The sequence below is a fragment of the Pinus tabuliformis genome, chromosome 2_2, assembly GCF_031772625.1.
Source record: "Pinus tabuliformis cultivar Carrire ecotype Pingquan chromosome 2_2, CPIR1, whole genome shotgun sequence".
In the NCBI taxonomy this organism is placed as follows: Eukaryota; Viridiplantae; Streptophyta; class Pinopsida; order Pinales; family Pinaceae; genus Pinus; species Pinus tabuliformis.
Genome location: NC_142300.1, coordinates 933,768,945 through 933,793,933, shown reverse-complemented (window position 1 = coordinate 933,793,933; position 24,989 = coordinate 933,768,945). Strand labels below are relative to the sequence as shown.

The window sequence follows — 24,989 nt, the reverse complement described above, 5'->3', positions numbered from 1 at the left end:
CAATCACAGAGAGCTTGGTTGTTTCCCCTTGACACTCTCCATTCATGCAGCAGGGTATTGGAGGCTCACCCTAGACAGTTGGATGAGACACTGCATTCCATGAGCCGGGAGGAGACTCTTCAGTTGAGACCCTTGGTAGGCGCACGAGCTGTCGGATACAGGCTTAGGGATGACATGGTTGATAGTCGAGGTAGTATATATTCCACCATTAAGCTCATACTTGAGGGACGGTGGATGGTAGACTTCATCTACAGGAGGGAGTTCTACTTCGTTCCTAGTCAAACTAGTGGCGATGGTTGGCAGGAACAGGATGGATACGCATACATTGAGTCGATTGCGCGTATCAGTTACCCATATATTGGTTGCATTCATGGGGTAGCTATTTGAAACATGTGGTTTCCAGTGGCCATCAGTACTACACAGTGACAAACATAGGATAGTTTAGCATGCCTCAGATTAGTCCATGATGTATGGAGCCTATATATGGGTGGCATGCAGGGACTACAGATGAGGGCCATATGGATTCCATTGGTTGATAGGGCTATGCCACAACACGTCTGGATATGGGATGTAGTGATTCAGTTTATCAATAGATCACTCATGATGAGAAGAGTCGTGGCAGAGAGTTATATAGTTCGCTCTTGGGATGACACATGGGGGTTCATAGAGGGTTTCATCATATGGGGAGGCAAACATTCTCTTTTGTTGCATGGGTTCAGAGTTAGATTTGGATGGGTAGGCCTTTGCGCCATGGAGATGCCCAGGCAGGATGTGTCTCGCTTCTTTCAATATTCCACCATCGAGTTCCAAGAGAGGAGGATACTGACTGTGCACGATGGGGAGTATGACATAGTCACAGTAGCACAGTGTCATCTTGGTGGCACCACTCTGGGACTAGTAGGGAACTGTGGCATCACACCTCTTCACAACTCAGTAACCTTTGGGGATGTGTCGACTACTGCAGGTGGAGATCATACAGATCTTCCATTGGGCTTTAGCGAGCCACTAATGGAGCGGGGCACTTCCGGTAGTTGCACTGGGCAAGATAGTGACGGAAGCTTCAGGTTGGGCAGGATGGCCTAGGATCATAGTATTGAAGGATTATTTTACATTAGGAAAATGCTGAGGTCAAGGATGATTACGTGGCACATCTGGGACCATGGCACATGTTGCAGTGAAAGTGGGGACCAATAGTTAGAGAGGATGCTCGTAAAGGCATTGCTTGAGGACAACCAATTTTTGGTGCATTAGAGGAGCTTGCCGATTGAGAATGCTACTTGTGAGGGAGATCACATACTTGAGTGTCCAGCATTGAAGTTTCTTAGGGAAAAGAAAACATTTGGGAGGGTAGGACTGTCATGTTCCCTCCTAAATTATTTTGGAACAGTATTAATTTCTACATTTTGGGGCCAATTTTGGAGGTGATGGGGGCCCATTTGATTTTGTTAGGATGCTAGACTTAGTAGAAGTTAATTCGATGTGGTTAAGTATATGTGGGGGCCACCCATACTAGGGGAATACACATTCCCTAGTTCGATTTGCATGGAGGGGAAATCGATGGTTAGGTGAGGGAACCACGATGGAGGGAAAAGTGCTCCACAAAATCTATATAAGGAAGGTAGCTCTCCTCATTTGGACATATTATCTTTTGACATATTGAACTCAACCTTAGTTGCTTGAGCTGCTTAGCCGGGGTATTGTGTTGTTTAGCACATGAGTGTCTCCGAGCAGAGATGTCAACCTTTTCTTCGGTGGACTTCGAGTTCCACCATAGGAAGGCAATTCATACTACCTTGGAGGAGAGTCGGTGGAGTTTCGCAATCATATCATTCAACATTTGTCTCAATTCCTGCGTGTTTCTGGAGGACATAGAAGGGGAACACATAGGTGTTGCTTGTGGGTTTATCCGGGAAGCAACTACTAGGGGAGTTTGGGTATTGAAGCTGCAGTGGAGGATCAACCTTCCGGGGGAGTTTTAGAGAAGGAGGTTTCTGCATTGGAGTAGTTCGATTTACAGTCACCTAAGCCTATGTAGAGAGCCATCACTGGGCTCACATAGGAGTCAGAGGAAGGAATTGTAGAGCTGGGGCTAGCGAGGAGAAGTAGGAGATCACTTGGAGGGCCATTTGAGGAGGATTGTTGGAGTTGGGAGACCAGAGATTGACAGGATCAGTCACAACAACAGAATTGAAATTGGAGGAGGGAAAAGTTGTGAAGGGTCAATTTTTGAAGGTTGGAACTAAGGGAAACCATTTTTGGGTTTTTCTGGGTTTTGGGCAAGGATCATACTCTCAGTTTTATAGAATTTTTTGGGTAGATATAAGCAGTAAAACATGGATCCCAACTCAGCTAGCATTTAGAGGAGCTAAGGGGAATTTGGGCCAAAATTCTGAGGTCAAAATTTGGCCAGTTTCTTTGTGGGTTATTTTGGGTATTTGGTGGAGAGGCCGAGGTTAATTTTCCGTAATTTTATGAGCACTGGAGGTGGGGTTTCCAACAACATCATTGCAGCAGAAAACACAGTTTCATAGGGGCAGCACAGGGCATCATTGCAGCAGTTATTATGTCATTTGGGCTTGACATATTACCCTTGGGTTTGATCATGCTTGCCATTGAGGCAATCCCAAGTGCACCACTTCCACATTATTGTAATTTTCTCCTAGATTATAATAAAATGACTCAGCGGTTGGATATTCCTAGAATTTTTATGGGTGTGCGCTGAATGTTTCAATTTTATGGTGTTGTTTTTATTATTTTCTTTGCATAGCACTATTTTCCTTAGTTTGGAACATTATAGTTGATACTTGGAAGTTGTAAAGTCATAGAAGGGTTGTTGCTGGCATATTTTTACTTACAGTCGTTACAGAGACCAAACATGTAGGGAAGTAAAGTTAGAATGAGCAGTGTGACATGAGGGTAGGGTGGTTAGTTACTCAAAAACCACCCACATCCACCTCCACCATTCGATCAAACCCTAGGTACCATCACCGTAGATTTTTCCCACATCTCTAGAAAGGAACCAAGGTTCCAAGTGGCAAGAATCCGAAGGAGTCTCCAGAAATTTCCTGTCAGTGCCATCAATTGCTATGACACGTTAACTAAGTGCATATTGGTTATAACAACTAATAACCCTTGTAAATGCGGTTCAAAACAACTATAGAGTTTTATTTTATGCTTCGAGGTAAATCATATGAATGTTTTAATATTATCATATTAAATAAATATACTACTAACAATATTAAAACCCCCACTACAATGTTGGGGATGTGGAGGACCCAACTATGTTAAAATTGTCCTTATAAGAAAGGAGTCACTTTAGTAGCACATATTTGATTCAAGAGCATCTCGTCAGATCAGTTACATAACTTCAGTGTCGTCTTCATCTTCTTCAACTTCGCTAGTGTTCTTTAGTTCTTATGGTGTTGGTTTCGTCGTTAGTTCTTCATGGTGGAAATGTGGTCCAAATTAATGTCACAATGTGACAATTTGTTGTATATGGTTTATTTACTTAAAGGTAACCACCATAAATGGGAACCTAACTCATTGTATTAAACCTATGCTAAAAGTCCTATGCAACAAACCTATGGTGAAAAACCTAATGCTAAACCTATTACATAAAAATATGCATTAAAAACATAACATTCGAAAAAACCCACTTTCGGACTTGTATTAAGAACTCAATGCAAATCACCACACAGCCCCTTACCGAAGCAGCTAAGCCGCTTCGGAACCGTGAGGACTTGAGGGCATGTGAGCAGTTGCGTTAACATCGGGGTCAGAGTTGCAGCCGAGTATTGACCGTAGTCCTAACCGCGGGCCCTAAGCGCAATGGGACCGAGGCATGAGAACAATTATCAAACCACAACAGTCATATATCACAATGGAACCGGCCGATTATAACCATCGAAGGTTGTGTTATGTGAACGGTGGAAAGTCGTCAAGTGTAACCGCAACGAATTGACCGCCGGAACTGCGAGGGTAAACAATGCAGGTGGCCGTCAAGGGTTAGACCGCAAGATCACATGCCAGTAGTCCACCCAATTCATGTTGTGAGTTCATTGTTAATGGGTTTGGAGTTAACATAAAGTCTATTTTTGGTTTTTTTTGTTTTTGGCAAAAATGTAATTCCACCACCATGCAACCCTATCCTAAGTGTCAAGACATGGTAAGACTGAGATTTAGCCAACCCTAATTTCAACTTATTCACTCCTACACTCAGCAGAAGGAGTTCAAATGTACCTAGAAGGTTTTAAAAGGAGGTTTTGCTCATTGAAGTGGATATTGGTTGTTTTGGGTTTTGTATGCAGGTTCTACAGGTCATAGTCGATTTTGTTTTTAGTGTAACATGAGCATTCGAAGTTGGAATTGGAAACCGTGAAAGGAGTTGGAGATATGGTTTAGAGAGTTATCCTTTGACATTGATTAGAAGTGCCTGCGTGCACATTCAGTTCGATCAAATTGTTGTGTAATCGACCTCTTCTGTTTCAATCCTAATAAAGCGGTCACCCATCTTCAAAGCGGACCCGGAGACGTAGTCCATCAGGGACGAACTCCATAATCAATATTGATGTCTGGTATTAATATGTTTTAGTTGTTTTCACTTCTGTTTTGCATCGCACTTATGTTTTATCATCTGTTGTAAAAGTCTTCTTCTCGAGCAGTTCTCTCAGTTTCTACACTTTCAGTTAACATTCAAATCATTAATGGCTAATTGATTCTACATCAGTTTTAACTTATGATCATTTCAAATAATATAATTTGGTATCAGAGCAGGTTTCGTTTGTAGAATTTTCCATTGAATGTTAACCATGTCAAAGTTGCAATGTGGAGAAGGAATCCCTGAGCAGATTGATCCAGAGATTGGAAAACGATGAGTCGTTCATAAGTCGACCATGACAGGATCTGATGCAGGTGAAAAAACTGAAACTAAGAAGAGTGATGAACAGTTTCAGTAAACATTCTTGACTATGTAGCAGATGTTGGGATAACTTTACGAAGACAAGAAGACGAGAGATGCATGTTCATCTTCAAAGACATCGAAGAAGGAAAAAGGTAAAGGCAAGGCTAATAAACCACCTTCACCTCCATCATCTCCATCATCATCTTCTTCTTCTTCTTCCAATGTAGAATCTGAAACAGAAAAGAAACCTAAGAAAACATCTCTTTTGAAACTTGATGTAAAATTTGAGTTACCTATTTATGATGGCGAAATGAATCCTGAAAAGTTAGATAACTGGATTAAGCAGTTAGAAGTGTATTGTCGTATTCAGAACATTTTTTATGATAAAACGAAATTTCAGTTAGCTACACTTATAATGGGGGGAACAACTTTAATCTGGTGGGAAACTAAAACTCAGATAGATGTAAAGCAGAAAGGTAAAGTTATCTCTTCATGGTCTAAGTTCTTAAAAGCTCTTAGGAAAAAATTCTATCCTTTAGGGTACATGTAGCAAGCTATTATTGATTGGCAGCATCTGAGGCAAGGTAAAGGGCAGAGTGTTCAGGATTTTACTCAGGAATTCAGAAAGAAAGCATTGGCGCTTGGTATTTCATTGGATACACGTGAAACTTTATTAAAGTACATTGGCAGTTTACATTCATATTTGCAGCATACATTATTGATGTTTAATCCTGATGATTTTGATGAAGTGTGTATTCAGGCCATACATATTGAATCAAGTAGTAGACCATTCAAGTTTTCATCACAATCATCTGAAGAGTTGGAAATCAAAGATTCCAATGACAGTAAGGGGAAGAATAATTCGAAGAGAAAGAAATCAGCAATAGCTCAGAAGGAAAGACCTACTTTTTCTCATTGCCAGAGAATCAATCATGATGAATCTAAGTGTTGGAAACTTCATCCAGAACTTAAGCCCAAAAAGTTCCTTAAGGAGAAGGATGAAAAGAAGGAAATTGCAGCAGTCCAACAAGATCTAGGTTCAAATTCAGGTGATGAAAGAAGGATAACTGCTATGGTTACGACAAGGAAAACTTCTGACACTGGTTCAAGTTCGAAAACTATTGCATCTTCTTCAAACATAAATCCTTCAAATGAGGATAAAAGAGTTGAATTGTTTAACATAAGGATAACTTCTAAGCACACAAAGATAGATACAATGCTTGACAGTGGATCACAGGCCAATCTAATATCTGAATATTTAGTTAAGATTTTGGGTTTGGAAACACAGAATCATCCAAGACCTTACCCATTAGGATGGCTAAATAAATCAACTCAGATAAAAGTCACAAAATAGTGTCGATTAATATTTGCCATTACAGCTAATTACATTGATGAAGTGGAATTAGATGTGGTTCCAGTAGAAATATGTGGAGTTATCTTAGGAAGTCCTTATCTTTATGATCGTCATGCAGTATTTTACAGGAGAGAGCATAAATATCACCTTAAGAAAGACGGGGTTGAATTTATTGTCAGGGCACATCAAAACAAAAATCACTTGAATTTAGTTGTTGCTAATCAGATGAAGCAATTAATAAGTTCAAATAAAATATTTGTAATCATGTGTGTAAAGGAACAACATAAGAGTCGACACGACGTTTGTTCAATTTATGAGACTCAACTTAAAGATAGTTTGATCAAAGAGGTAGAAACTATTCCCATTCTATGTAAAACCAAACATCTTACTCATAAGCAAGGAATACCACATGAATTACAGTTTGTGCCTAAAGATCCTCTTCCTAATGTCAAGATGAATCAATTCAGTCCAAGTTTGGAAATTAACAGTTACAGGGATGCAGGTCAGTATTGGGGAAAGTCAGTATTAAATTTCTCTTGTACTGTGTCACCATTTCATGTTTGAATAGTTTGGAAGCCTCTTTTCAAGTGGAGAGAAAACCTATTTGTTTTAATATCAAAGACTTTTCTAAAGTAGTGTCAAAGTATCTAATGGAAACTAATGCATTAGGGGAAAGTGCTAATCAATGGGAACATAATTTAATGAATAAGGAAAAAGTGATTCAAACAAATCAACAACTAATTCAATACTTTCAGAATCAAACTAAGTTGCAGCAGTTTCCATATAACAGTTTGATGGGTTCATTGCAGCAAGTTCACTTAGTAATCAGGAATCAGGAAAGTATGTCAAGTCAAGTAGCTGGTTTGATGTCAAAAGTATCTTTGATTGTCTCTGTCATTCCGCAAAATAGATTGTTAATACATGTCAATGGTATTGAACAATATCATGTAGAGATTGTTTTCAAAGATTATTATGAATCACTAACTCATGGTATTTCATGGAAAGAAATCAATTGCCATGTTCATAACAGATTGTTTGACCATTGTCGCAAGTTGTACATCTTGTAGATGGATGGAACAGGTCACCGAATCAAAATGTGCCATGGTTAGCATCATCAAGGTCATCACTTGTAGGTGATTGATCGAATGTATTGGTACATCATTAGGACAAGGTGGAAAGTAAGGGAACTCTACCCTCATCAACTATTTGTTTAGTCAAACTTTTGTGGTCCAAAAGCTTTCAAGTGGAGAGGATTGATCCAGGAGGATCTCGTCAGATCAGTTACACAGGTTCAATGTCGTCTTCAACTTCGTTAACTTCGCCAGTGTTCTTCAGTTCTTCCGGTGTTGGTTTCGTCATTAGTTCTTCATGGTGGAAATGTGGTCCAAATTAATGTCACAATGTGACAATTTGTTGTATATGGTTTATTTACTTAAAGGTAACCACCCTAAATGGGAACCTAACTCATTGTATTAAACCTATGCTAAAAAGTCCTATGCAACAAAACTATGGTGAAAAACCTAATGCTAAACCTATTACATGAACCTATGCATTAAAAAACATAACATTGGAAAAAACCCACTTTCGGACTTGTATTAAAAACTCAATGCAAATCACCACATAGCCCCTAACCACAACAGTTAAGCCGCATCGGAACCATGAGGACTTGAGGGCATGTGAGCAGTTGCAATAACATCGGGGAACAAAGTTGCAACGGAGTATTAACTGCAGTCCTAACTGCGGGACCTAACCACAGTGGGACCAAGGCATGAGAACAGTTATCAAACCACAATAGTCATAGACCACAATGGAACCGCCCGGTTATAACCATTGGAGGTTGTGTTATGTGAATGGTGGAAAGCCGCTAGGTGTAACCACAATAGATTAACCCCCGGAACCACGGGGGTAAACAATGCAGGTGGCCGCCAAGGGTTAGACCGCTTGATCACATGATAGCGGTCCACCCAATTCATGCTGTCAGTCAACTGTTAACGGGTTCAGAGTTAACCCAAAGTCTATTTTGGGTTTTGTTTGTTTTTTTGGCATAAATTTAATTCCACCACCATGCAACCCTATCCTATGTGTCAAGACATGGTAAGACTGAGATTTAACCAACCCCTAATTTCAACTTATTCACTCCTACACTCAGCAGAAGGAGTTTGAATGTACCTGGAAGGTTTTAAAAGGAGGTTTTGCTCATTGAAGTGGATATTGGTGGTTTTGGGTTTTGTATGCAGGTTCTGGAGGTCATAGTCGATTTTGTTGTCAGTGTAACAGGGGCATCTGGAGTCGTAATTGGGAACCGTGACAAGCGTTGGAAAGCTAGTTCAGAGAACTATCTTTTGACAATGATCAGAACTGCCTGCATGCACATTTAGTTCGGTCAAATTACTGTGTAATCGACCTCTTTTGTTTCAATCCTAATAAAGCGGTCACCCATCTTGAAAGCAGACCCAGAGACGTAGTCCATCAGGGATGAACTCCGTAATCAATATTGATGCCTGGTATTGTTGTGTTTCGGCTATTTTCACTTATGTTTTGCATCGTACTTATGTTTTATCATCTGCCGTAAACGTCTTCTTCTCGAGTAGTTCTCTCAGTTTCCGCACTTTCAGTTAACATTCAAATAATTAATGGCTAATCAATTCTACATCAATTTTAACTTATGATCATTTCAGATCAATAATCAAGAAGCATCCACAGCAGGGGAGGTAGTGAGGAGCTTACCAAAGATCAATGCATCCTTAGAAGATTACCAAGTAGAATACCAACCAACCATGGCGGAGTTTGAAGGTAAGGTGTTTAACCAAGTTGTGTCTATTTTAATTGACCCCTTAATTGGAACAACCCTGAAGATAAATTGATGTTAGGGCCAGATATATTAAAAGAAATGGAGACCATGGTGAAAAAGGTGACGATGAATCTAAAGGTCGCACAGGACAGGCAGAAGAATTATGTTGATAAGAAGCGAAGCTATCAAGAATTTCAAGTTGGGGATCATGTGTATGTACAAGTGAAACCTAAAATAAGTACCTTGCGTTGGGGAGGTTGTGCCAAATTGCCCCCTGGTTTTGTGGCATATTCCAAATTCTAGCTCGAATTGGGCTAGTAGCTCATCATCTAGCCCTACCCAGCCATATACGTGTGCATAATGTCTTTCATGTATCATTATTAAAGAAATATATTTATGATCCCACACACATTATTAATTGGAAAGATATACAGGTAAGACAATTTATAAGATTGCATATATATGTATGCTCATTATTTTGACACATATGAGCTAATGATAACTCAATGGGTGTAACTGTAGGTCGAACCGGATGGGAAATTTTTGGCCGAACCCCTACGTATACTCGATCGGAGAGAAGCTATGATACTAAAATGAGTTATCACCTAGGTTAAAGTGCATTGAAGACACTTTAGCCCAGAGGAGGCTACCTGGGAGGATGAAATTTATGAAAGGAGCATATCCTAACACGTTCTAAGAGCTTGGAAAACAATGAGACAATGTTTCACTCAAGGGGAAGTGATGTGATATCCCCTGGTAAAGTTGGTTGATTCTAATTTACTGCAGTTAAAGACTATGTTTTACTTTATGGGCCTTGGAAAAAGGCCAAAATAATATTTGACATGGATTGATATTTTATTTTATTTTATTTTGTTAATTATCAATGTTATAATGATGTTGCGATGATCATAAAATCGGGATGGGACACAGTGCTAAAAGAGGTTCACACCCAGGTAGTTGGAAAATTATGGGCTAGGTGGTTACCTACCCAAGTTCTTCCTTGGAAATAATAATCCTTCCAAAAGAAGCCAATAGGGTTGAGGAACCTAAGGTGAAAAAGAGAGGAAAAATAAAGGAAAGATTTGAAAGGAAGAAGAGTGTGCTAAAAGGATTCCAGAGCTGGTTGGCAAGTGGAGTCCATCTGAGACTTGAGTGCTCAGTTAAATTTTATCGACCAAGTCTGGTTGGGATGAGATGGTCATTGGAGGAAACAATCTAGATTGATAACTGCCATGGAACTACAATGGGTGTGGAACAAGCTCGTGGGGAGATGCAGTATAAGATTGGTCTCATTGGTTGGGAAGAGCTATGTTTACCTAGAGATTTTGTGATTGTTGCACAACGAGTCTTAGATTGAATAATTAGATAAACATTGAAAATTTCTTTCATGTGACAATTGTTTAACAAACTTTGGAATTAGGTTGGTAAGTTTGGTAATTGTTAATGTTAGAAAATTTAGAAGTTGAATATCTTATTATTGGAAATGGTCGTGCTTATCATTTAAAATATAGAGTCTACATTGATTGTGAATTTATCGGGTTTAGGGTTAGTTCCCAAGCCAAGTCGACCTCAATCGACAACCTAGGTACAACTCCCTATACCCCTAGATGAAAATGTGTGGATTTTCTTTAAAAAAAAATTGTGTGACAATATGATTCGAAGGAAGATGACAAATTGTGTGACAATATGATTCAAAGGAAGATGACAAATTGTGTGACAATATGATTCGAAGGAAGATGAAAAGCTGCTATGAACTAAGCATAATTTGGTTTTAGGGTTTGTAGGTGGAAACAAAAGAGAGTCGTGTGGAAAACCTTCATAAACCCAACAGGGGAACAACGACATTGTAAATCGTGGATAAACAATAAATCACGTCGTTATGAATATAAGGATGTTTAAGAACTAAAACATAAATCTTAGCAGGTACATGCTTTATTTAAAAGAAAGAAAGAAACAAGATTAGCCTTGTTAGTTAACAAATAATTCTTTTAAGAAAAGAAAACAAGAATTTTAATCGAATAACAACAATCGAAATAGTAATAATAATCGACAATGTGCACAACACCTAAGAAATAGAACAAGTCTCTTTTAAAACATTTGACCACGATCTGAAACCGGGAAAGCAAGCCTCACAAGAAATTACCAGGGCTCATCAGTATAAACTTTCATACAATAGCTAAACCAACATTCCAAAACCAACACCACATATATCCATTCCCTCCCTCAGATGCCAATATCCCCTCACATCCATTGACGAAGGTGAATTTTCTCTTATATATTTCTCGCCTCTCATGTTTAAGAAACTAAAGGTATCTCGCTCGTCAAATCCTCTACACCAAAAATAAGTCAATTAACATTTTTCATTTATAACTTTTGTGAAGACAAGCTATGGAGTTCCACTTTTGATTTGTCTTTTAATTGGTAACAATCATGGTAATCCTTGAATATTGTTGATTTCCATATTTTTGTTCTATTTTAATTCCTATTTTTAAAGTATAGTCAGTTTATATTTTCTTTGTGAGATCCAATCTTTGTATTAGTTAGAAAATAGATAACTTGCAAGAATTTTTTTAAGTGTTATAGTCAAATTATAAAAATAGAAAAGTCAAATCATGTTTTAGTTGTGACATTTTCAATTATAAAATCTAACCCATGTGAAAAACAAAATATATAATTATAGTTATTTTTATTATTATTATTTTTTTAAAATCAGTTTTTACATTTTATAAATATTATAATAAAAATCATGTACAATTCCTCAAAATTTTTACTACATATTTAAATTCTATTTAAAATCAAAATTCCAATACATTCTCTTTGTAAGTTCATGTATAATCATGCAATTAGGTGTTAGCATTTTCCAAAAATATTATATAAAATCAAAACTTCCAACACTCTTTATACATGCAGATGTTTCATAATGGATAAACAAACATAGTTTTATACATCCAACATATGTTTAATAAAGATAAATTAATTTTTAATTTTATTATTAATAATTTTATATAAAAATGTTATTTAAAGTAATAGACACATTTTTACACATTACAAAATTATTATAATAAATGTATACCTTAATTGATTTTATATTGACCTTTTACAAATACATTTAATAACTTTAAAAGTGAATAACTCGTGATGAGCTTTCAATATTTCCAAGATTTAAGTATAAATTTATATCCATTATATAATTTTTTTGGTGGGTCCATTATATAAAACATAAGTTATGACAAAGGTACACTAAATGTAAAAACATTCAAATAAGAAAGACCTATATATTCAAATAATGTAATAGGACAATGATGTTAAGAAACGAGGGTTATGTCGAATAGATATACCCATTATATAAAACATATGTTATGACAAAAGTACACTAAATGCAAAAACATTCCAATAAGAAAGACCTATATATTCAAATAATGTAATAGGACAATGATGTTAAGAAAGGATGGTTATGTCGAATAGATATACCCTTTGTAAAATTAACATAGATTCAATTTCTCATTTATCCATTTTTTGTTTTTATGGAGCTCGATGATAACCTCAAAGAAATATCTTCTAGAGGATTGTATACAACACTCTAAACATGACCTCGAAGAAATATTTTCTAGAGGATTGTATACAACACTCTAAACATGAAGGCGAAATTAAAGAGTATCATTCATTTCCAAATTTCATGGTATATTTTATTTAGGTGGCCCAAAACACCGATATTTTCTAGTGATGTGAGTGATTGAGGCAATGCTAATGGTCTTGCTTAATAAGCTAACCAAAGATTATGGAATGAAGCCTAAGCAAAAGAAGCAAAGCACTTTTGAAATGCCTTTTATTAATTTTGATATCCCATGGGGATTCTTGGATGGCCCAAGCCAAGGTGACCTTTGAAATGCCTTTTACTAATTTTGATATCCCATGGGGATTCTTGGATTGCCTAAGCCAAGGTTACCTATGCATAGATGGGGTTGGAGTGGTTCTACTCTTGAATCAAAATCATCAATTTCACATTCATTATGCTCCAACACATGCGAAATTCTAAACTTTATGGTCTCTCTTTCAATTTCATATAAAAAAGACATCAAAGATTCAAATAATGGTGAACTTGAAAACAATTATAAACTCCACTTATAACCATATTGTGGTCGAAAATGTATACTTTTCCCTATTGTTTTGGGGCATTCTTTCCTCTTCTCATATTTTCACTTGTAGCATACATACAAAGAACTGAATCAAAATGCTAAAGAACATTGTTACTTCCTTCACGATTTTTTTTTTTACTTATATCAATTATTTGAGAGTATGAAGATATGAAGTTCTTTCTTTAATAATTTGTCTTTTAATTGGTAACAATCATGTTAATCCTTGAATCTTATTGTTCTCCATATTTTTGTTCTATCTTAAATCCTATTTTAAAGTATATTCAATTTATGTTTTTTTTGTGAGATCCAATCTTTGTATTCGTTAGAAAGTAGATAATTTGCAAGAATTTTGTAAAGCTTTATAGTCAAATTATAAAAATATAAAAGTCAAATCATGTTAAATCTAACCCCTCTCAAAAATAAAATATACAATTATAATATTTTTTAAATCATTTTTTACATTTTATAAATATTATAATAAAAATCACATTCAATTCCTCAAAATTTGTACTACACATACCAATACTATTGAAAAATCAAAATTTCATATACATTTTTTGTAAATTTATTTCTACTTATATAATTAGATGTTCACATCTTCAAAAAAGAAAGCTTAGATGTCATGGATATCAGCTAGACAGATATCTATAATGTATAAAAAAGAGGGTTCCATATCGCTTCTTCTGGGAACTAGCCCCTCCTTTTTAAAATTAAAAATAAAAAAATAAAAAAATATCAATATTTCACAATACATAAACCAAAAAAAATTGAAACACATCTGATATATATTAATTTTAGTTTTAATTAATAAATATAAATTAGTTGTTGTTGTTGTTGATGAAAAATCAATATTTCACAATACATAAACCAAAAAAAATTGAAAACACATGTAATATATATTAATTTTAGTTTTAATTAATAAATATAAATTAGTTTACTATTATTATTATTATTATTATTACTATTATTACTACTACTATTACTACTATTATTACTACTATTACTATTATTATTACTATTACTACTATTACTATTATTATTATTATTATTATTATAAAATATATATTTAAAATAATATATAAATTTTACACACTACAAAATTATTATAATAAATTTAAATTTATATTGAATCTCCACTAATACATTTAATAATTTTAAATTCAATATTTGAAGTATCAATTTATAACTATTATATAAAATATTTTTCAAAATCATACTAAAAGTAAAAGCATTCAAATAAGAAATATCTATATATTCGAGTTACCTAACAAAACAATAAATTGTATCGCTTTGCTATCCAATTTTTAATTATTTAAAATTTAATAATTCTATTTGAATCTCGACTAATACATTTAATAATTTTAAATAATTATTAAATTCAATATTTAAAGTATCAATTTATAACTGTTATATAAAATATTTTTCAAAATCATACTAGAGTTAAAAGCATTCAAATAAGAAATATCTATATATTCAAGTTACCTAACAAAACAATAATTTATATAGTTTTGCTATCTGGGCCGAGGAAGTGCCAGATGTGCCTCTCAGAAGCTGAATCGAACCTGCACATGTTCTCCCAGTGTGCCGCCACATCGTCTATCTGGTATGAGCTTTCCTTAATTTTTGGTTTCTCTCATCAGTGTTTTTCCTCTGTACAGGCAGCGTTCTCTTGGTGGAGCTCCCAATGTCCCCCTGGCGCTCCCTTTTTGTTATCTCCTGCTGGTTCCTATGGACATGGAGGAACCACTGTATGTTCAACAACTCAAACAGGTCTCTGGCCTCTATTTTGAATTCCATAATGGGCCTCCTGCCCCCTTGAATTATGCTCAGGCGCTCTTGCTTCATATCTGTCATATGGAGAGCTTTTTCGCTGCAATATCTGTCATATCTATCTCATGGAGAGCAATTATTCGTTTTGGGCTCACAGGGTTTCTTCCGGCCTACATTTGGACTTTTTCATTATATGCGGCTTCTTATGCGTATCATCCTCTCTTTTTCATATGGATCAATATTTAGATAGCTTCTTTGCTGGACTGGTTATCATACAACATTCTGTTTGTATTTAGATCATTATATTTCCTTAATATAATCTATCTCGTTTTTTCCTCAGAAAAAAAAAAACAAATCAGATTTTTTAGTTTTAGAAAAACCAAAATTTCATCCGCAACTCTTCAGAGTTTTGGCTATTTCAAATGTCATTGGATGGTGAAAGCAGAAGATAAACGTAAGACATTAACATATGACACTAATTGACAAGCAAACAACAAAATCTGGGGCCTGCAATGAAAGAAAAGATGGCATCATAAGAACTTCAACGGCTTTGAACCGTTGATGAAAGTAATATAATGTTAAGATCCAAAAATAAAAGAAAAATATACCCACAGAATAATTGAAGGGAAAAAAAATCCCTTACCTGCATAAAAACAAAAATGAAGATTAAGACGAGGAGAAAGATTTGCAGCTATCCAACGAGGAGGAAGTGAACAATTAGCGGATTGAACTGAGCGTGCCATCGGCGGAGGAAGTAAGTCAACCAACGTAGCGAAATTACATGACCTGCGAGTGGATTCGTATATGGTGAGAGAAGACTTCGTGGTGGCGGAAGTGACAACAACTGCAAACAAAGTGAGAAGTGCGACCTTGGAAGATCTTTTGGCGCTAGGGTTCGTAGCAGAGGTGTAGAATGGAGATCGGTGCTCAGCAACTTAATCGTTTTGACTTCATCGCTCACGAAGCCCTTCCTCTCAGATGGACTATCGGCTTGGAGCCCATAACAGTTCAATGCAGGTCTAAATCCCCTACATACATTTAGGGCATTAACCTAGGGTTTCGCTTACTCGGAAAGATCGAGCGATCGGAAAAACGGTGATGAAGTTACATGCATGCTCATGGTAGCCATGCAGTAATCCATGTGTTTCGTCCTTATGGAGAGATGTAGAGGATGCACGGCAAGAGCTAATCAGTCTGTTATAGGGCATTAAATCTCTGGTTAGCTGTGTCCTCGATATCCCTATAACACATACCTATTATTTTTTATTTATAAAGTCACCGCGCCTGTGTGTTATATCGAGATATCGAAAACACAATTAACCAAGCATTTAATACCTTGTTATATCGAGATATCGAAAACACAATTAACCAAGCATTTAATACCTTATGACAGGCTGGTTAGCTCTTGCAGAGGATGCACTGCCTTGGAAATAAGGCTTGCTCCCTGACATGTGTGCTTTAAGTCAATGACAATACTACGAACCTTCATGTGGTGACTCCGAAGGCACCGTCGGATCCCTAAAAACTGTTCGCATTTATTTGTCTTCAAGTCCATTAAAGAGTGATATGATTTGACCTTCTTCCATAATTGAGTAAATCCTCATTCTTTATTGAAATAGATTTCTAACTGACATCACAGTTCAAAATAAGTCTACTCATAGTTTCTCTGTGGTCCATGTTTCTGGCCATTGATTTCTGCATGAGTTCACAGTTTCATTTATATTTCCACCAAAATCATGGTTCTACTATTAATTTCAGCCTGCTCTAAAAAAAATTCTTGTGAAGCGACTCGAACGAGGAAAACATTTTGACTAAGGTTGCCAGAAATACGGTTGGAAACGAAACTGTCACTGCCAACAACGTATTAAATACAACGTAATGGGTTCGAACATCGGTCGAACAATAAACTTTTATGCTAGTACTCTAATACGCGATAATAAATTCTGAGGAGATTTTATTACTGAAACGACTTGGCTTTCATGGCTGTCAGAGCCATGAACACAGAATTCTGTTCGAGGGAAGTGTGTTACAGAGAATTTAAGTGAATCATAATGATAATTGCTTACTTGAAAGTTGGGCTCCACTAACTTCACTGTGGAAAAGACGTAGGCTTTAACGCGACTTTTTGAAAGCCTTTCCGGCGATTTTTTCCGGTGAAAATCCGGCAGTGATTTATTGGAATCCAAGTTTGATAGCTAATTTCTGCACAATGAAACCGTCCCAGGGGTTTTTCAGGGTGCTGAATCCGAATATGCAGTTAAAAAACCATTTTAACTGCAACAAATCATGATTTCATCTCAATTTCTTCCGCCGGATTCCGTCACCGGAATCTCAAAAACCTGTGGAAAATGGACCCTGCTGTTATTATTTCTGTGTTTGGCCGTCACCGGAATCTCAAAAACCTGTGGAAAATGGACCCTGCTGTTATTATTTCTGTGTTTGGTATTGATGGTAGGTGGATTGATTGAATTACATTAAGAACGAATGTGTGAGATCAGCGAGCAGGAAAGAAATACGAGGAGCTGCAGCCTGCTAGTATTTATTGCTATTCCAGAAATAGGATTCAATTTAAAGAACGAGATTATTAATTTTGGTAGACTTTTCTTTGTCAAATTCTACGAGGGACACTGTGAGGGTATGGATGGCGATGTACTTCTTGATCTCGTCGAGTAAAATAAATATTTTACGATGTTCAGGACACGAATTAGGGTTTTGATATATTATGATATACAGAGACTTCATGGGGAAAATAGAAGCGGGAGAGGAAAGCTGGATGTGTGAAAGAAATTTGGGTTGTGATGGCGCAGGAGTTCAAGGCTCTGTTTTGTATGTTGGGTTTGGCTTTTCTTCTATCTCAACCTATGCACAGCTGTTTGGCCGCTGAGAATAATAATGGTCTCAAACTTAGTAGAAGACTTTCTGTGATACATGAACGTTTGAGAGCCATTAACAAGACCCCCATTAAGAGTATACAGGTGCAATATAATATTCTCTTATGCGTGTGACATAAGAAGTCTGAACGCAATATTAGAGATTTGGCTGACTAATTGAAATTCTGACGATGCAGAGCTCGGATGGAGATGTTATCGACTGTATTCCTCGGCATCAGCAGCTCGGTCTGGAACATCCCATGCTCAAGAATCACAAGATTAAGGTTCTCTTTTTCCTTGCCAATGACCGATATTGTAAATTGTATTTTCAGGGAGGAATAGGACGATTTTATGAGATTTTAGTTGGTGTAACTATTGTTTGTTAATGTAGGATTTACCCACAAGACCTACTTCTGCAACTAAAGCCACGGCCAATAGAAGCTACGCGGGTCTGAACGCTTTTCAAATATGGCACCTCAGCGGAATAAGTTGCCCAGGGGGAACAATCCCGGTTAGGAGGACCACTGTTAATGACTTAATGCGCTTTGATTCCCTTGAACAGTATGGCAGAAAACCTAAATATTCGAACATCTCAAGCTCTCAGAAACCGATCGTTATTAGTGGAAATGGACACGAGGTAGGGTAATCAAATCATATTTATATTTAAGCCAGATGGGTTTAGTTGCCCTGAGGTTTGGAGTTGGACCTAACGTTATTTTTAAGCATCGTGCACATCTACTGAAGTCCTCGGCAGAGACCCCATTTCTCTTTGTACAGTTATCGGATTACTGGGTCTAAACTTCTATGGTTTTTCTCTCTGCAGCACTCTTGTTTAATTCATGTGAAATTTTTTTTTTTGGGCGCAGCATGCCATAGCCTATCTGAAAGGAGGAGAATATTTTGGTGCAAAAGCAACTATGAACGTCTGGAATCCCCACATAGGAGCCTCCAACGAATTCAGTCTGTCTCAGATGTGGGTTCTCTCGGGATCATTTGATGGTTCTGATCTTAATAGCATTGAAGCAGGCTGGCAGGTGGTTCTTGTTCAAAAATTTTACTCAAATCTTCGGATATTCTTTGGGGTTATTAGTTATTGATGTGTTGTTATTGCACTGATGGCCAGGTGAGCCCGGTGTTGTATGGAGACCACAGACCTCGTTTCTTTACTTATTGGACGGTTTGTTTACAGCACTTCAGCTAGCTAGTTAATGGGATTAAAATGAATTTCTCCTTGCTTTCAATGTTTGTTGAAAATCTTTCCACTTGGCAACTTTTTTAAATGTGAATGAATTGCCTCACACCTCAACCTTTTTGGAATGTGAATGAATTGCTATACACCTCACTCGCTCCGGGTCATCACTGAAAAACTTAAAAATATATTACAGTAGGTCCATTTTGATCTTTGGTTAAAAAGCCTAAAAATATCACAATAGGTCCATTTTGATTTTTAGTTAAAAAGCCTAAATGTGTATAAATGTTTTTAAGATGTAAAAACGTTCTGTGAAAGTGTACTTAAAAATATATTCCATTTTGATCTTTGGTTAAGAAGCCTAAAAATATTACAATAGGTCCATTTTGATCTTCAGTTAAAAAGCCTAAATGTGTATAAACATTTTTAAGATGTAAAAACCTTCTGTGAAAGTGTATAAATGATTTTAAGATGTAAAAATTTCATAGGCAAGGATATTTACATCTTTAATATTTTTGGTAACTTGACATAAGTTTATGATTTAGGATCTGAAATGTTGAATATTTTTTTTATATTATTTTACATAAAATAAAAATAAAAATAAACTACTTCATTATTTTTGTGGCATGTAGAATTTTTTATACTATATTAATTTTCATTTATATCGATTAATGTATCTTTTTATTTATATCGATTAATGTATCTTTTTTATTAAGTTGAAGATAATTTAAAAAGTAACGGTTTTCTTCGCATAATATTCCAGAATTTTAGTAGACGAGAGACGAGTTAAATAGTTGATTTTGTTTTTTCTAGTCAGATTTCCCAAATATTCTAAAATCTGCCATTAAAATAAAGATATTCATTTTTTAAATTTATTTATTAATTTATGATCGAAAGAGGAGTCCATTTCTCTCCCAATTTTATAGATATTATCCTTGAAAAAATTATCACAGTATTCTTATAAAATTGGATGAATAAAAAATGTTTCTATCCGGAGTTTGCTTTCTCTTCTGTTGAGGATTTTTTTTTTTTTTCTTTAATTTCTTTTCAATTGAGACTTTTCAATGTTTGATATACTGGTACCACATTTGTAGTTGTGCTGTACAATTAGATTTTTGGTTTGAATTAAAAGCATCTCTAGAAAGTGGATTAATAATAATCTAGAATCTCTCTCCTGATTTTGCCTTAGCTTGTCAAAAATTTCTTATGAAGTTGGTAGGGTAAACAAGGTATTTTGTTATTTGTTTTAATTTTAAAACAAAAACATCACATAAGTGGCTTAATTCAACTAAGACAAACACTGAGAAACTATCTGATCTTTGTTACGTGGATGTTGGGATGAAGTGAGTTCCAAAGCAGAATATTAACAACTCTGCAATTATATCTCTGTGGGTATTTTTAGCTTAGGAATCCTAACCGTTTTTGGCATCTGGCATGTCGATTCTTTACTCTCTCTAATCTAAATCAAACATAGTAGTAAATTTACATGCTGTAAGAGTCTTGTTTCTACAGTGCCTTTTGTTATTTTACATGCTTATTTATACAAGTTTGTCATCAGGCATGTCGATTCTCTACAGTCTCCTCTACATGAAACCTATGAGTAAATTTCTCAGGGCTTCAGTTTTTACCTTTTTACCTCTACCTACCAGATCCAACTGGAAAATAATGTCTTTGCAGAGCGATTCCTACCAGGAGACTGGATGCTACAATCTGTTATGTTCAGGTTTCATTCAAACCAATGAACGAATAGCCATTGGTGCTGCCATTACACCTATTTCTTCTTTCAATGGTCCTCAGTATGATATTACCATACTGATATGGAAGGTCTGGAACCTCATCACCATTCATTTGATTTTGTTCAATTAAAGTAAGCTGCAAAGATATGTTTATTGCAGTAATATAAGCACTAAATGCAAAGCCAGAAATAAACAGAAAGAACCAGTATACAGCTTTGATTTTTTATATGTACTACAATTTCTTTTTTCTGCATTTGTTTTTGTTGTTTGCAGGATCCTAAACAGGGCGACTGGTGGATGGAGTTTGCAGAAAATGAATTGGTGGGATATTGGCCTGCACATCTCTTCACACATTTAACAGATCATGCAAATATGGTTGAATGGGGTGGTGAGGTCGTAAACATGGAACCTGGTGGAGATCACACTTCCACACAAATGGGAAGTGGTCATTTTCCAAATGAAGGATTTGGCAGAGCCAGCTATTTTCGTAATCTACAGGTTGTAGATGCAGAAAACAGTTTACAAACCATAGATTCAGTCTCCACTTTATCAGAGCACACTACCTGTTATGACATCCAAAGCGTTTACAATGATGATTGGGGTAATCATTTCTATTTCGGAGGGCCAGGGCAGAATTCTCAGTGCCCTTGAAGTTCCCCTAAAACAGTTTTAAAACATTTTTTTTGCAAGTTATGTAATGTATATTATTTACTAATTCTTGAACAGACTGAATTAGTAAATAATATATACCGTTTTAATTAGGTCCAAGGGGTTATTTTGTAAAGTTGGATTATTGGTCGAATTAAGTGAAGGTTAAGCTAGTTGAAGACCTAATACGCCTCGGGGGTGGCACATTTTAAGTTTATTATTTATGAAGTCCAGATAGGCATGTGAATCTCTCGATATAAATTTTGAAATTGAACTTTTAAATATATAATGTTATAAAATTTGAACCTTGGCTTTTAAATATAATATAATATGTTTTAGAAGGTACATGTGTTAAACTTAGTGCGGTTATGTCTGTTTCTCGCATATACATAGTTTGTCTTTATATTGGTCATCCAAGTACATAGGTTATATTTATATCGTTGGTTTCTATGTTCATGTATTAATTGAGATTATCGGAATATGTTTTATTTATTTTTAATTATATTTTAATTATTTTATTGAAAAAATGAAATAAATTATAAATATAATTATTAAAATTAAATAAATTTTAAAAATGTATTAAAAATATATATAATTTAAGTGCAACGGATAATTTTAAAATTGGTGAATTAAATAATTTTAATAATAATAAATTATAATTTAGGTATATTTCCTATATTTATATTTTATAATAATATTAACCATAAATATATATAAATAATGTAATTTATTTATAAATTTTTAATAGTTTATGATGATGATAGTGGTTAACTTCCAATACTAAACTTTGGTTTATTGAACTTAAGGAAAGAAATTATTTAGTTTGATTTAAGAGTTTATTCCTATACTCAAAAAGCTTGGAGAGAAGCCTTCCGAGCTCACAGTGAACAAAGATTTTGAAACTGAGATTTAATGTGGTTGTAAACGTGGCACTCCAGCGTACTTTGTTTGTTTGACTAGGCCCCTTCATTCTAATTTGACAAAGAGAGGACAATTTTGAAACTACTTGTTCATAAAGGCCTTATCTATGGGATGAAATGACCAAAAACTACCGCAACATGTATAATGATATGAGGGAATCTCCCTACTGTGACTATCAATTCTTGATGGAATATGATCAATTCATTCTACCACAACATATAGAATGATATGAGGGAATCTCCTATTGCAAGATCAATTCTTGATGGAATATGATCAATTTATTCATGCTCTAATGACATATGAGAGGAAGTGATTTTCATCTTCGATGTTCGCACTCTCATAGAGATGGCAAATTCTTTCCATCCATGGTTTTTGAGGAGTTGCCCAACTACTGGTTTAACAATATGATATTTGTTTTCAAAAATCTAGCTTGGTAGATTTGTGCACAATATTTAACAAACACATAAAAATAATGTAACTATATATAATATTTGTAATTTTTAGGTTTTATTATGGTATATTTAAAATGAATATTAAAAAAAAAAAAATTATCATCCATGTTAAGGGAAAAAAATTATAAAAATTTGGAAAAAAAATTATTTGTTGATTTAAATTATAATTTCAGTTTGGAATTAATAAGTAGTGTTTAAAATAATATTGATAATAAATAATTTAATATGGATCATAAATAAAATATGTCAAAATTCACAATTAAATAAATTATTTTGATATTGAATATTTTATATATATAATTAAAAAAAATTATAGTTAAAATATTTCAATTATATTTTGTTAAATATGAAGATGTATATTTATGGCATATACTAAGTATCAATGTTGAATATTTTAACTTTTATATTTATTGTGATTCAAAATTTTTGCTGCTTACAAAGGCCAAATAAATAAATTCATTCAAGATCAGAGGATTCAGGGATGGGCTTAATTCGCCCTTCTTTGGCCTCTAATTCAGAGGCAATTTCTTGTTATTTGGAATATAAATTGATATTTTTTTTTTACCCAAGGTAATTTTAAAAGAGATTTTTGTTATTTGGAATACAAATTGGTATTAGACAACTTAAACCTCTGAGGTTCACAACTCGTTTGTAAAAATTTTGAAAATTTATATATTTATCTAATTTTATGAACTTTTTTCATCTGTATTGAATTTATCTTAGCCCAATTACATTTGATTATCTTATTACATTATATTTTGTTTATAGTTTACTGTATACTAATTTTATTTTTCAAGTGTGAATATATGAAGATTGTATGTAAAGATTTCTATTAAATTTAAATTTTATAATAAAATATTAAAATAATTTGTTAATTGTTAAAATTGTGTAAGTTAAGTGTTTTGAGATTTTTAAATATATTGAATAGGTTTATTTAAATAATAATGATTTTAATTCAAAATTAAAATATAAACTATTCAATAAACATTGTTACTAATTTTTTTTAAATATTATTATTATTATTTTTTAAATGATAGAGAATTAATAAACTGAGAAACTCAACAAAAGTCATGAGATTTTGATTTTTGTTCTATTTTTATTAATTATAACAATGAGCACAAAACAAACTAAATTGCCATAGTTTCAGTGTCAATGGATATATTATTTTTTCCCAAAAATTGGGTCAATGGATATATTAATTTATTTAGTTGTTGATAAAATATTGATTCCCTAACTTAAACCTATCATAACATTATATAGTTTTATAACAGTTTTACCTTTCAACAATCTAAATTTCAATTTCCTTATATTTACACTGAATCAGAGACACGTACTAGCTACTAAATAGCACTTGTTTTAAATGTAAAAGTAATAAATAACATTATTAAAGTTTAATTTAGATTTTTTTAATTTTTAATTTACTATTTTTAATAAAAATCAATACTTTGAGAAAATATATACACTTTTAGAAATTTGATCTCGAAAATATATACACTTTTAGAAATTTGATCTCGAAAATATATACACTTTTAGAAATTTGATCTCAACCAAATTAAAATAATTTTAACCATAATTTTAGCCTCCTAAAATCATTTTTTTTTTATAATACATAAAATATAATTAGAAATTTGATCTCAATCAAATTAAAATAATTTTAACCATAATTTTAGCCTCCTAAAATCATTTTTTTTATAATACATAAAATATAATTATAATAAACCACTAATAATAAGATATATTTTAAAATTTATACTCCATGTGCTTGCTGAAATCAATTTTTTTTTATTATAGGTCAAATATATATAGAGTATACAAGAGAGACTAGTTTACCAGACACAGGAATCATTGGATGTTTGTTTTCTTTTAAGTTAACCTGAGTTCAGCTCTGGATCATTTTATATTTTGAATGAATGAAATGGGTTTATGGATTTAGTTTACTCTCAACATTTTAAAGCAGTGTTTGTCTTCACAATTTACTCCCATTCTCAACCTACTCCTTAAAATTTAAAAATATCTGTGTTGTCGTTTCATACTGTGTTACCATCTGGTGTCATGGGCCATAAACACGAAATTTGTCCACTGTAATGTGCCACAATCATAAAAAGTTGTTGGCTTCACACTTCTGTAATGTTTACAATCCAGTGTAATGTGCCACAAGCATAAATCCACTGTAATGTGCCACAAGAATAAAAGGTTGTTGGCTTCACACTTCTGTAATGTTT

The 24,989-nt window shown here is 34.3% G+C and overlaps 1 protein-coding gene across 1 annotated transcript; it reads left to right on the top strand.

Annotated features, from left to right (window-relative positions):
* The first annotated feature begins 17,559 nt into the window (after positions 1 to 17,559).
* LOC149196210 (protein neprosin-like) lies at positions 17,560 to 21,739 on the top strand. The gene is made up of 7 exons (XM_089403714.1): positions 17,560 to 17,926; positions 18,019 to 18,105; positions 18,213 to 18,458; positions 18,688 to 18,855; positions 18,945 to 18,998; positions 20,688 to 20,834; positions 21,020 to 21,739. Exons 1-7 carry the CDS (start codon positions 17,750 to 17,752, stop codon positions 21,395 to 21,397), a joined length of 1,257 nt encoding a protein of 418 aa, XP_089259840.1. The 5' UTR covers positions 17,560 to 17,749; the 3' UTR covers positions 21,398 to 21,739.
* Positions 21,740 to 24,989: the final 3,250 nt, after the last annotated feature.